Raw genomic sequence first — 15568 nt, forward strand, 5'->3', positions numbered from 1 at the left:
AACACTATGTACTTTACTATTATCATAAATTTTTGCCAACTTGGATTTTTATTTGTGGTTATACCAGCAATACACGCTGTCAAAATATCAGCTGTCTCAACTATAACGGCAGGCAGCTGATAGCAGAGTTTTTTTTAGTAATAGAGTTTCTGTTTATTTCCTTATTTTTGTGTGTACATTTTGTTGTAATCTGTCTTCTTCATTGGGACATACAACAACATATGTGTCCTACTGGTATTCATTGGCTTTTGGAAAACGGCCTATTGCAGACCCAGTTTTCATAATTAAGCATCTGGTCGCTAGTTAAGTGTGTCTCATGGTATTTTGCTTTTCAGCCTTTTTTTGAATGTTTGTTAGCGTGATCACCCTTGACATACGAAAAGTAGGGTTTAAAGGAAATATAGCTTTTAATAGAAAGAGTTTAAAGGAAATATTAGGCCTGAAGCAAAACGTGAAAATATTTTAACACGTCATTCTTTCCTAAATTACATCATCGACATGTTACTGTAAAACGTAAGGGTAAATCAGACAATAAACGTTATATTAGCAAAAACAACAATGAAATTACTTTTGAGCTTCCAAGGACCACAGACAAAAATTGCTGCTTGCTAAACCAATGTTTGAAATTCGATGCTAAACTTTTCATGATCTGCGAATATTTAGAAATACACATTTATAAATTCTAGGTGTAATCCGATTAAGTTAGATCTTAGGTACGCGTGGCATGTTTTCTTTTATAAAAATATAGATGCGGTTTCGTGCGTGCAAAGACTAGGTTTTATAGAAAAGGCATCTGTGTAAAAAGTAAATTCTAACAGCATTTAGTGTAAAACACTATAAATAGTAGTGTATATATTGCAAGTACTTAATGCAACGCAACATTATTTTATTTGATAATATTTTAATAGCATCATCAGTAATCGCTTTAAATGTACTCAATTTCACAGAACCCAGACCCGAGACGCGGCCCGAGCGAACGAGCGTGGACCGCTGTCCTGAAGTTTTGCAGATTCTACTGACTTATCTGAACAGTGAAAGGTTCAGACTAACCACTGTGACAACGGACCAATGTGTACAACGATTGCGAAGTGTTTTCCCCCGTGAACGAGTACCTATAATATTAGCGCCACTTTTATATCCGGACGATACGAAGTCACCACTTGTAGAAATGGCGGCAGCTAATGATCTTGCCCGTTCTATGATAGATAGTTCGTTAGCCGAGCTTATCCGTGAGGTAGGCTATGGCTTGACGGCTTCTGTGGAAGAGTGTAAAATACATCTTTTGAACTTTGGTGTAAGAGAACCTACAGCAATAGATGTTTCTAGAATTATATCTCTTATGGTGAGATATAACGCTCCTGTACAAGAACCGCTCCAAGTTCAGAATCCTAGAATTTTTTCGGTAGGCCATGAGGCTAAAAAAGATGCCTTGACGCACAATGATGGCTGGAATGCTGGGATATTTGTTCAGGCATTAAAGGAGTTGGACTCTAGTTTAAACTGGAAGGAAGTTATTTTACAGTTGGATCATCCAGAATTCATTGTGCCAGATAGGCAAGGACTCAGTTTATTATTCACAATATTACGCCTAGGCTTGCAAAGCGCAGGATACCCAGCGAATACTTTCCCTGTAGAGTATCTGTGTCGCAGATGGACCAACTTAGAAGGCCAGATGAGTCTTATTACAAATATTCTTAAACATCCAGATATTTTCAGTTTCGCCGATTTTCCACTCCATCCCGTGTCAATCGACTTACTGAAATCTCCACCTGATACTGACATCAAGGAAGTGTCAACTTGGCGCTGTTTATATTTAGTCGAGTTGCTGATTTATGCGGCCGAGCGCGGATATTATTTACATGTCCATGAAATTTTCAAGTTTCCATTGCAACATTGTCCCGATATCTTGCTGCTTGCCTTACTACAAATTAGTCCACCAACAATAACATTATTTCGGCAAGAGTTATTGACCACATTGATTCCAATCTTTCTGGAAAATCATCCTAATTCTGGAATAATTTTTCAACATGCCTGGCATTCACAGAACCCTAACATAAAACCAATAATAATGCACGCAATGGCTGAATGGTACATACGCGGTGATTGCGATCAATCAAAGCTATCCAGAATATTGGATGTTGCACAGGACCTCAAGGCGCTATCCTTGCTGTTGAATGTACAGTCTTTTCCGTTTATTATAGACTTGGCATGCCTAGCATCTCGGAGGGAATATCTCAAGCTTGACAAATGGCTCACGGACAAAATAAGGGATCATGGTGAACAGTTCGTCACAGCAATGGTGAAGTTTCTGCAACGCAGATGTCCACCAGTAATGGGAAAGGTCCCTGAAGAGCAGATACCGAAGGCTGCACAGTTGCCACCCGAAACGATTGCCACCATGCTTGCCTGCTTACAACTTTGCATACCAAACTTGCAGGTAGAACTCCAAGAGGCTATCTATGCTCTAATTACAAACTGTCAAACTATTATATTGAGCAAAACAAGACCGAACCTGGCAAGAACACACCCGCGTGTAATGGAGACCCCGTTTAACCCTTCTTTAGGTGGTCAACTTTACACCCCGCACGTTGATCCCATTGCGAGTTTATCGACTAATATAACAAATATGAGTCTTGGAGGCCCTTCGAATGCACCTTTCGGTAATCCTCTTGGGCCTTTAGCAACGGCCCCTGGTTCACCGCCCCGGTTAATGGGTGCTGGGCCTAACAGCCCTTTTACTATGCTGCCGATGCAACATAGCGCGCCTGGGCCCTCAATGGACAAACATAGAATTCCAGACCCGATACATTTCCCTGAAATGATGCACAATGTTTCGAAAGAGATAGAAGACGAGGCGAATGGATATTTTCAGCGCATTTACAACCACCCCCCTCATGCAACCTTGTCAATAGACGAAGTTCTCGATATGCTGAAAAAGTTCCAAGACTCACCCAATTCGAGGGAGCGAGAGGTATTCTTGTGCATGCTGCGAAACCTATTCGAGGAATACAGATTCTTTCCACAGTACCCAGATAAGGAGTTGTATATAACTGCGCAGCTTTTCGGTGGTATCATTGAAAAGGGTCTCGTGCCTAGTTATGTATCACTGGGCCTGGCACTGCGATTTGTATTAGATGCTTTAAGGAAACCCGAAGCATCTAAAATGTATTACTTTGGCATCGCTGCATTAGATAGATTTAAGTCGAGGCTTAAAGATTATCATAAGTATTGTGAACATATAAGGGCTATACCACATTTTCGTGATTTCCCGCCGCATTTGATTGAATACATCGAGTATGGCCTCCAGAGCCAGGAGCCGCCAACGAAACCTCATGGAGCAGTGCTGCCAGCTACTTTAGCTGCTATGTTAAACCAGGCATCAGTCGTTTCTGTCACTTCACCATACAGGTAATTTTGTATTTTTTTTTAAAGTATAAACTATATAATTAAAAATACTTAACAAATATTCCTCATCCAATGTTTGTAGAAAAAACAGAGAGAACAAAGAATATATTAAATACAACCAATGATAATATTATAACACCGCATAATTTAGTTAAATAACGTTTATTTAAAATTATTTTTTTTATTTTACATCCTATGCGTCTAATTGAAATTTATTTATTTCTCGTTTGGTTATGGTTCTGTAGATATATAAGTACAAATAAGATAATTTATATTTATAATCAGTTTATTCTTTATTACTTTTTATGAAATATTTTCTGTTAAAAACGCCGAACACGATACTTCTCGTCCATTGGTTATGGTCCCGTGGCTGAAGTATGATACAGACGTACTTAAGCTACTGGACTGCTCACCAACTAACTTCAGGGTGTCGAATTTAGGTATCGCTGAGCGCGTGCATCGTAAAAATTCACTCTGAATAAATATTACCTAACGCGCATAAAGAAATATAACTTTTAAATATATTTTTTCAGGTGTATAAAGCTTATACATAACTTAGTTTTTTTTATGATCGTTCAAATCCAATGTTCCGAACTTGTTTTGAATCTGGTACCTTCAACCGATTGGGCTGACATATTAAATGGTAGCTCCGATAGCAAACTAGCTGAATTTTCATGCCTCACTGAGCTTCACTTTCTGTCAGAAAAGTGAACACTTGAACCTTAAAGTCAACTTCATAGAACGGCAGGTTCAATTTTATAGCGCGTAGCCCAAAAATATTCTCCTGGACTGAAATATCTAATATATACCAGTATTCCTCCTTGATGTGATTCAATTTTTTATGACAATAAGGGGCGGGAGGAGCAGAAAGTTCAGCTGATGGTAATTGATATGCCGATTACAATGCAGTGCCGCTCAGGATTTTTGAAAATCCCAAAAATTCTGAGCGGCACTACAATTATTGCACTGGACATCTTGAGACATATGATGTTAAGTGTCATTTGCCCAGTAATTTCACTTGCTACGGCGCCTTTCAGACCGAAACAATAATGCTTAGGTACAAATTATTGCTTCACGGCAGAAAAAGGCGCTCTGCAAAGGAGTCTCCCACTGGTAAATCCTTAGGCCTGGGACTTCCCTATTCCTTTAATGTCCCGGGGAAGCACAGGGCAAAAAACGCCATTGTGTCGATATGCGAACTTCCAATAATATCAGATTTCACACCGCAAAGTATTCCAATATACAAACATTTGTTTAAATTATTATAATATTGATTTTCTATATGATATACATTTTTTACTTGCAGAACTATTTTAGCGTCTACTTCAGCAACTGTCACATCAAAAGTTGCTAGTTGTATGACTGGTGGCTTAGGCAGCCGACCCTCTATTGCAAAGGCTACAAATATCGACACATTGTTGACTGCTACAGACAAAACTGACAAGCTAAGCGCACCGCCAGAAGCCGTTCAAGACAAATCAGCCTTCATCTTCAACAATCTGAGTCAGCTCAATCTGCAGACTAAATGTGATGAACTCAAAGAGATACTTACCGAGGAATTTTATCCGTGGCTTGCTCAGTACCTGGTCATGAAGCGTGCTTCGATTGAGCTGAACTTCCACGCTCTCTATTCGAATTTTCTCGACGTTTTAAAGATTAAAGAAGTTAATCGACTGGTGTTGATTGAAACTTACCGGAATATAAGAGTATTGCTGCGCTCCGATAAAGGCATAGCTAACTTCTCTGACCGTTCTTTGCTAAAGAACCTCGGGCATTGGTTAGGCATGCTGACATTGGCACGAAACCAACCAATCCTTCATATAGATCTCGATCTCAAAGTTCTTTTACTTGAAGCTTATCACAATGGCCAAGAGCACATGTTATATGTAGTGCCGTTTGTAGCCAAAATCTTAGATTCTTGCGCGAAGAGCAGCGTATTTAAGCCTCCCAATCCGTGGACTATGGCTCTGATGAATGTTCTAGCCGAATTGCACCAAGAACCAGAATTGAAATTAAATTTGAAGTTTGAAATAGAAGTGCTCTGCAAAAACCTTAGTCTTGATATCCAGAACCTCAAGCCATCACTATATTTGAAGGATCCTGATAAAGTGCGCACTATTGAGTTTCAACTGTCGCAATCAAAAGACCAAGCGGAAGCTGCTTCACCCCAGCAAAGTTCGATTCCTGTGAATCAACATTTAGTTCAAGCGGCACAATTGCAGGGAATACCTTCACAGACACCCATGCTGACGGTTGAAAATTTAGCTGGGGCTGCTCCTACACCAACCAGCGACCTGAATGATCCAGCTATGATCGGAATCGATGGGACCCCGCAGCCAAGATTTAACTACCTTGATGTGAATGTAACAACAAGTTCAGCATTTGAACAGAAAATATCCTTGAACCCACACATTATTTTACTGCAAAGCTTTCCTCATTTAAAGGAGTTAGTGAGGCCAGCTATCGAGCGGTCCATCCAAGAATGGATTCATCCAGTTGTAGATAGATCGATCAAGTATGCGTTAACCACATGTGAACAATTAATCAGGAAAGACTTTGCTTTCGACCCGGACGAAGTACGAATGCGGAACGCTGCTCATCACATGATGCGAAACCTGACTGCTGGCATGGCAATGATCACATGCAGGGAACAAATTATAAATACGCTCACCATAAACTTCAAAGCGGCATTCTTACCCGCACTCATACCAGCCGTACCTAAGCAGGTAAATTAATCACATTCATTTTTAGTTTTAAATTGCACACATTTGTATTAAAAGACATTTATTTTCTCAAAATTGATTCCTTTAGAATTAATTTTGATGTCATTTCTAATACTACCACCGCTTTGGAAACAAATGGCGCTCTGATAGAAAAAGAAGCGGCGCAAGAAACTATCCCAGCATACTTTTTGCGCTCTTTTTAATAAAATATACAATAGTGTACTGTCCTTGCTATAACATACACAAAATCTAGTCCCAGGCTGTCCGATTATTTAGATATACAGCTGTGGAGTAGTAGGATTTACGACAGAGCCATTTTTTAATAAAACATTTAAATTAATTCATAGATAATGCCTTAATAGCGACTTAAAGCTATTATATATCTTATGAAGCCTACTAGAATTCGTTACAAGCATTTATTTCTAGTGCAATAATAATGAAAATCACTTTCTAATAATTCACAAACTGTTTATTTTTCAAAGGACGTGATCGACGATGCAGCAACAATAATCGCTGCAGAAAATATGGAATTGGCCTGTGCTTTTATACAGAAGACAGCTGTTGAGAAGGCTCTACCGGAGCTCGACAAGAGGCTCATGAATGACTATGATGTGAGGAAGATTGCCAGACAAGAAGGCAGGCGATATTATGATCCAGTCGTGTTCAGCTACCAAACAGAACGGATCCCGGAGAGAGTACAATTGCGCATGGGCGCCCCGGCTGAATCACAGATCGCGGTCTACAATGAGTTCGCTTACAATATACCCGGGTTCATACCTGTACGAGATGCGGCTATGTTTATGTCGAAACAAGTCTCTCAAGATCAATTGGCACCAATTAATTACAACCCAGTTGTCAGTCAAGCGCAGGCGGGCGTAAGTATAATGATTTATCATCATTTGCAATATACGAGGGCGGCACTGAAAATTTTGGGAATCAAGGAAGTGACACAACGTTACTATTTAAAAATGTATTTATTGCATTTCGAAGTATTCCCCGCGAGATTTGACACATTTTTCCATACGATGGAACCAATCATTGAAGCAACCGTTCCATTCGGAAGTTGGAGTCTCCAAAATGGCCGTTTTGTAGGCGTCCACAGCTTCTTCAGGTGATGAAAATCTCTGACCACGCAATTTATTCTTTATTTTAGGGAAGGTATAGAAATCATTAGGGCTTAGGTCGGGGCTGTACGGCGAATGGTCTAATAATTCTGTTGTCTTGCTCTACAAACTCTTTTGTTCTGTGCGCGGTGTGAGAACTCGCATTCTCGTGATGGAGGATGATGCGGCGGTTGCAGTTCTCTTTACGGAGTACAGAAACGACCTGTGGCAAACAAATGCTAGCATACCATTCTGCATTAACCGTTCTTTGTCCCTCAAGAGGATTACTCGCAACACGGCCGGTTTCGGAGACAAACGTGGCCACCATTTTTTTTGCAACACTCCGTGAACGAATAATTTTTGTTGGCTTTAACTCATTTTCGAACACCCAAACTCGTGACTGGTTTTACTAAACAAGTTTGAAAAGACCTTGTGACAAGACCGAGAATCTTTTTTTAAATAAATCAATGGTATTCGATTTTTAAAACCAGGAGTTTTCAATTAAAAAGATTTTAATATGACAGGAATAGTTGAAATATTCCATTCCCGATACTTTTAGTGCAGCCCTCGTACAGCTATATTTGTTATTAATATAACATTCTTTTTTTTTTATTTAAGTAGACGTTACTTTGCGGAAATCCATAATTATACAAATGATTTGAGTTTTCTTTAGTGTTAATTCCGCCAATATTTGTCTTTCTCGTGCCAGATTTTGGCGAGACAACACGTCCTGAGGATGCCTCGTGTAGAGGCGAAACACGTGTCGAATTGTTTAAAGACAAATATTGGCGGAATTAACACTAAAGAAAACTCAAATCATTTGTATTATTTTTGTTATTAAAAAGGCATATTTTTTGTTCTCACAATTGAGTCCTGTAGAATTATTTTTGATGTCAGTTTAAATACTACCACCAGTTCGGTAACAAATGGCTCTCTGAGGGAGAAGAAACGGCGCAATAAACTCCCAGCATTCTTTGTTTGCATGCACTCTTTTAAGTAAAATATACAATTATTATAAAAGTTGTTGCTATAAAACAATCAATATAGCGTTATGGTTGTTTGACATTTATATTATTAGTACCAGCATTCAGTTATGATAATATTAATAGAATAATTTGTAACCTGTTAATGTTAAATTTAGTATATTTTTAGTAATTGTAATTTTCATCGCTTGCTCACGAGTGAAACATCTAATCTCTACTATGTAACACTACACCGTAACCGGACACGTCCACACGCAACCAACAGCCGATTAGAACTGGCCTTCCGCTGTACTATGCATTCCTTATATAGCACTCAACGTCAACACGGTTAATGTCACTGTCGATGTCGTGACAGTGACAGCGATAGTTAACACATACTCTGTTAAGACTAGATGTCAGTACACTACAGTAATATTATATAATCACATGCAAAATCTTAGTGATGTCACTTTATTATGAAGTTGGTAGTTTCGTATTATTAAGATTGGTTACTACCAATTTCCCTACTGGGTAACTATTTTAAATTGCTCTCATCTAAATTCAAAATCTAAAATGCTGGCTGCTGGTCACCCGTTTGCCGTATTGTTATAAATGATTTCGTGTTACCTATATTTAGTTGTGATTATAGTGAAATTATTTAATATATATTCTATTCAAGTGGTTCGTAAAATTTTATTATTATAATAGTTAGGGGGTCTATTTGGTTGAGTCTCGTAACAGGCTTCGTTATGTTCGCTTAAATGCCACTGCTTGTGGCGGCGTCGTGAAGCGGGTTGTTCTCTTTGCTAGACTATAGTCGAGGAGACTATAGTAGAATCCATGCGTCATTCTCGTGAACGAGCTCAACCTTTTCCGAAGTGATGGTAAATCTAAAAAAAATGTAATTTCCTTGATCTAGAATCTAGATGAATGGAGTAATTTAGATTGATTGATTAATCGAATTCAAATTGAAAAACACTATTCATGTAGGTCACGGAAATGACACTTATGAATGTCAAAAAAAAATTGTTTCTTATTGAATTTACCGCTACTTCGTAAAGGGTTTGAGCTAATGAGAAGAAGTAGCAAGAAACTCATTGCCACTCTTTTAAGTCAAGATTTACATTTTAATTGTTTTACATATCATTTCAATTACAATATATGCAAAGTGACGCAACAAAAATACTCAAATGTCAAAAACTCAAAGGCTTACACGAGTAAGTCAAAAAAAGAAAAATAAGTAAATTATTACTTATAAACACAAGAGTTATGGTGCATCAATCCACACATACCGTAAATAAATAGAGGCATTATGTGAGCATTAATATTAATAATAAAAACACATCAGGCAGACCTCCCCGTAACAAGATCATCCAGCCACCAATGTAATGTAATGGGACTTAGACACGGATAATCTGTGCAAATTATTTTTGGTTGCTTTACCGTTATTATTACAAATCGGCTTGATTAGGATTAGAATTTGGTAATGAGGAGCAAACTGTCATTACATTGTGCTGTGATTGGGCGGGTGTCTCAACAAATACATTATCCAGGTCTACGGCACCGATGAACTGGGTGCTCTGATAAATGCTGCTGAGATGTTTATGAACAGCGCTCTGACGTCACAGTCTTTAGCAGTGCAAGCCACGCACATGCACTCCCTCCTCGAGTGTCTCGTGATGGTCAGGAGGAGCTGTGACCTCGCCTCCGGGTACGCGCTCTTGCAGAGGGTGAGTAGACAAAAATTTAATAGAATAAAATAGAATAAAGATTTTTTGATAACAAAAACCACCACGACACAATTATTAAAATGATACAAACCAAAATAGGTAATAATTTCTTAGAACTAACAAATAAAACAAATTAAATAATACAATTTATAGCTTAAAACGAAAAAGGTACTGTGCGCCAGTGAATGTCACCAAATGGAGCTAGCTCAGTAAAAAGCTGCAATGGCGTGGTGCCAATGTAGCACTGGTTTTCAGTAGCCCCAACATTATTGAGTCTGGGAGTAGCAGCGACTAGTAATTTATAAATTATAATTATGAATATAAGTCTATGAATATAAATAAATAAAGGCAGTATAGATCTAATTTTTGTATTTAACTCTTAAAAAATATATATATATATATAAATAAAAAAAAATTAACGTTAAAAGAAGCAGAACGTTAAATTGCACACTTGCTTTATGTTTGTTCGAAAACAATTTAGCGAATTCAGTAAACATGAAAACACTTCTCTTTTCCCATCTAGGGACCCCACCAAACTACAAGTACCTTGCTGTAGAACTACATTATTTCAGAGAAACTGTTTGTGTATGTGCACAAAAATCTATAATAACATCCCAAAAATAATAAGAGAGGTACCGTCAAATTTCTCTTCAAAATTGAAAATATACTTAGTAAAAACTGCTTATATTCATTAGACGAATATTTTCAACTAAAAACTTGACTATATACTATATAATACTGCTGCTAATCTTTTGTTAAATTTATATTATTGTAAATAATGTTTTTTTTTGTATTGTAAGAAATGTATTTTATAAAATTTGCACGTCATAAATGTGGCAAACATGTACTCAATAATATTTATGTAACATCAATCTAACATGTTTATGCAAATAAAAACTTTCACTTTGACAATCCATGCTGTTGTTCAAAACTCAAATTCAAATATTAAAAAAAAAACATCTAGGTTTAATACACAAATAAAATTTTATGAACGAGAGTTGAACAAAGCATACAAGATTTTATGACGTTAGCCGAACGTTGGGAAGTTGGGAGAGCACTCGCACGGAATGCGAGAGGTCGTGGGTTCGAGTACCGCGTCGTTCATAAAATTGGTTTTAAATTTTAATTGTTCAAATATTTTTATTTAAAACCCATTCGGAAATGTATGCCCAATATCTGAGAAGAACGGGCGCAAGAAACTCACCAGCTCCTTTTTTTTTCCATAACTTTCATCACAATAAAATTAAACTAGCTGACCCGACAGACGTTGTTCTGTATATAATAAATAAAATAATGTTTTTATATGAATTTGTCAATAATATATCATAACATCAAAAATTACTTCGAAAAATATGCACCCTGCTGTCGTAATGGAATTGTTTCACAGCAGAATTGTCAAACCGTGCGTCAATAAATTCTCTCATAGAAATTATGTATGGACACATCAAAGGAAAAACAAATTTGTTGTTTTTATTTAATTTAGCTGCATTTTCCTATTTATTCACAATATATACTAAATATATACAATATCCACAAATAATTCAAGACCAAAATTAGCCAAATCGGTACAGCCGTTCTCGAGTTTTAGCGAGACTAACGAACAGCAATTAATTTTTATATATATAGATAGCATGAGGGCGGTCGTTCCATGTCCTCTCTGGTATAATTAAGAAAGTCATTTATGATATAGTAAGAAGTAAGAAATATATTAAATCTTCTTTGACAAAGAAAAACGTTGTATTGCCGATACTAAAATCGCGATACAAAAGTAACTGTTGATCGTATATAGGTGAAAATTTGAAGTTGTATGTCTTTTTTTAATGTTGACTCATAATCAAACAAATTTAAAAAAAATGTCAAAAAAATTAAAAAAAAAAATCGTGTGGACCACCCTTAACATTTAGGGGGATGAAAAATAGATGTTGTCCGATTCTCAGACCTACCCAATATGCACTCAAAATTTCATGAGAATCGGTCAAGCCGTTTCGGAGAAGTTTAAAGTTTAACACCATGACGACTTGTATAGCCGAGTGGTTAGCGATCCTACCTACTAAGCTAGAGGTCCGGGTTCGAATCCCGGTAGGTGCAAGAATTTATATGATGAATATGGATGTTTGTTTCCGAGTCATGGATGTTTAAATGTATTTATGTATGTTTAAGTAAGTATATTGTATTAAATATATCATTGTCTTGTACCCATAGTACAGGCTATATATGCTTAACTATTAATAATTATTATTATTATGACACGAGAATTTTATATATTAAATAATGATGCATGGTTCTTGTCTGGTTCTTCGCAAGCCACCTATAATTGTATAAAGTTATATTAAGTATGCTAAGTTGTTATATGATTGAAGAGTTGGCTGAGTTTCTTATCGGTTCTTCTGTCAAAGCCCGTAGCTTCGTGAGATTTATCAAGTGGCAATATGTTATCTTATTGTCATTATTATAAATAAAGGCCAGTGGCCAATAAGACCCAGTGGGAGGCTCCTTTTCACAGGATGCCGGCTAGATTATGGGTACCACAACGGCGCCTATTTCTGCCGTGAAGCAGTAATGTGTAAGCATTACTGTGTTTCGGTCTGAAGGGCGCCGTAGCTAGTGAAATTACTGGGCAAATGAGACTTAACAACTTATGTCTCAAGGTGACGAGCGCAGTTGTAGTGCCGCTCAGAATTTTTGGGTCTTTCAAGAATCCTGAGCGGCACTGCATTGTAATGGGCAGGGCGTATCAATTACCATCAGCTGAACGTCTGGCTCATCTCCTCCCTTATTGTCATAATAAAAAAAAAGGCCGGCAACGCTCCTGTGATTCCTCTGGTGTTGCAAGAGATTGTGGGCGGCGGTGATCACTTAACACCAGGTGACCCGTACGCTCGTTTGTCCTCCTATTACATAAAAAAAAAATCTATTTATATAGATAACCTTTACCACAAACGTTTTTTTTAAAATTCATTTGTACAGTTTCTGGGACCATGTAATAAAAGCATAATATATATGTATCGCCCAACAAAAGATTTACTAGCTCGACTTAACCGAGTAGTAGGCATGATAAGCGTTTAACCTTTTCATGTAAACACATATTTTAAAAGTTGAATATTTTGACTTGACATTGCCTAATCTTAATATATATAAATTACGTGTCACGTTGTTTGTCCGCGATAGACTCCTAAACTAATGCACGGATTTAAATGGGGATCACTTCATGGAGTGTAGTTTGGTCCTACTTGAGAGATAGGATAGTTTTTATTTCGATTTGGGACCCATAATTATTTTTATTTTCAATATTTGTTTTGTATGGACATATTTTCTATGAGAGAATTTAGTAACGCACTGTTTGACAGTTCCGCTGTGAAACATTTTCATTATAACAACAGGGAGTATTTATATTGTTTTTTAAGAAATAATTCTTGATGTTTTGAAATATTATTGGCGCATTCCTATAAAACAGTATTATTTTTATTATTCATAGTATACAGAACAACGTCTGTCGGGGCAGCTAGTATATATATATATATATATTTTTGAAGCATGTAAAGTTGTAAAAAAAATAGTCATTTATTTGAAAGGGCCATTGAGTTGAATACACTAGCACTGATCACCGAAAACACTCTAGCAGTTGTACCCATCGACTACTACGACCTACTGTTTTATTAATAAACACAAACTAAAGTTAAAATTATCCAAGAGATATTTAAAAAAAGGCTAATTTCTAGGCTGTGGACGGACTTCTGGACAGCCACGTTTCCCAGCAAGTCTCCAACCCTGAGCACTTAGAGATGATGACCAGATACCGCGATACCCACCTTCGCGTCCTCAAGCTCCTGGAGGAGTCGAGGGCCTATGGTCCCGCTTGGACAACCAACCAGATCACCTGCTACGTCACGGAGTGCAGGGACGAGCTCAGATATAACCTGGAGGCTATTGACTGCCTGATACGGAATCGTCTCATCAACATGCCACAAGTAAGACAAAGTTTATTTCGATAATTTAAGCAGTTAACCACCAATGGCTCCTTTGCACAGGATGCCGGCCTGATTATGGGTACCACAACGGCCCCTATGTCTGCCGTGAAGCAGTTATGTGTAAACATTACTGTGTTTCGGTCTGAAGAGCGTCGAAGCTAGTGAAATTACTGGGCAAATGAGACTTAACATCTCATGTCTCAAGGGGACGAGCGTATTTATTGTATAGTGCCGCTCACATTTTTTTGCTTTTATAGAATCCTGAGCATCGCTGAATTGTAATGGGTAAGGGCGAATCAATTGCCATCATCTGAACGTCTTGCTCGTCTCGTCCCGTATTTTCTCAGTTTATTTAATCAGCCGATTTTTACCACCAAACATAAGTGGGGATATTGTTAAAATGAGGTCTCAAATCATTGTTAAATCTGAATTTTTTTAATTTGATATAGAGTATTGAAATGTTTCTTGCATGTAAATGGCTAATGGGAAGGTACTAATATAAACTTAGACCCAAAAATTGCGCTAAGCTTCATAGTGACAACTATGACAAATACTATCTTGAGTCATTTCATCTGCAATCCCCCTGAAAACCGGATCTGGAAAGGTCTTGTAATGTCGACTTAACTAAAATAATAATAAAAATGTTACTTTTACGCAACAATCTAATGTAAAAATACAGTTACACTTACACGCGATTTAGTCCTTTAAGATTTGTTTTATTTATATGTGTAATATTGCGATAATCAAAGAAAATACTATGTATTCATATAAAATATAAATATTACTAGCTGACCCAGCAAACGTTGTATTGCCGATAGTAAAATCGCGATATAAAAGTAACTGTTAATCGTAGATGGGTGAAAATTTGAAGTTGTATGTATTTTTTAATGCTGACTCATAATCAAAAAACATTTAAAAAAAATGTCAAAAAAATTAAAAAGAAAATCGTGTGGAGCACCCTTAACATTTAGGGGGATGAAAAATAAATGTTGTCCGATTCTCAGACCTACCCAATATGCACTCAAAATTTCATGAGAATTTCGTCAATCTGCTTCGGAGGAGTTCAAAGTTTAACACCATGACACGAGAATTTTATATATTAGATGTGGGTATAAGAATCATTTCTTAAGAATGTATTTCATATGCCTATTGTACAAACTGTACTTTTTTTACAGTATGTGTAGGTTGATGTACTTCTCTTGAAGTGTTCTATGGTTTTTGTTCTTTTTCTTACTCGAGTAAGACGATTGTTTAGTTATTGTTGTTGCATAACTTTCTTTTATGGAAGAGGAGGACAAAGGAGCCTGCTTTGTAGAAAAGTGTATGCGTATTTTTTGAAGGTATCCATGTCATATCACCCTGGAAACAGAGCACAAGGAATGTCACGCAAGCTCATTTGTAGTACGCGGAAAAAAGTTCATTGAAAACCGCACTGTGGAGGAATGACACACATCCAGATGGTAGTATAGATAGTATGTATTACATAGATCCATTAAATAGTGGCGATGAGTTCATATCATTCAAACTGAACTTTTCCAAGGTGTTGGTTAATTGAAATTCAGAAAGTTATAAAGGCTGTGTACTATCTCCCACGCTGTTTCTTCTGCATATCAATGATATGTTGGACACCTCCAACATACATTGCTATGCAGACGACAGCACTGGTGATGCCGTATA

At 37.2% G+C, this 15568-nt stretch overlaps 1 protein-coding gene across 1 annotated transcript in view; it reads left to right on the top strand.

Annotated features, from left to right (window-relative positions):
• LOC126971146 (CCR4-NOT transcription complex subunit 1-like) overlaps positions 1–15568 on the top strand; it is a 39644-nt gene that overhangs the window by 5709 nt on the left and 18367 nt on the right. The window contains exons 2-6 of the mRNA XM_050817296.1: positions 948–3408; positions 4712–6131; positions 6611–7003; positions 9747–9923; positions 13643–13891. Coding sequence (XP_050673253.1) covers positions 948–3408; positions 4712–6131; positions 6611–7003; positions 9747–9923; positions 13643–13891 — 4700 coding nt within the window. The remainder of the gene's footprint in view (positions 1–947; positions 3409–4711; positions 6132–6610; positions 7004–9746; positions 9924–13642; positions 13892–15568) is intronic.

This window comes from Leptidea sinapis, chromosome 23 (genome assembly GCF_905404315.1).
Source record: "Leptidea sinapis chromosome 23, ilLepSina1.1, whole genome shotgun sequence".
Taxonomy (NCBI): domain Eukaryota; kingdom Metazoa; phylum Arthropoda; class Insecta; order Lepidoptera; family Pieridae; genus Leptidea; species Leptidea sinapis.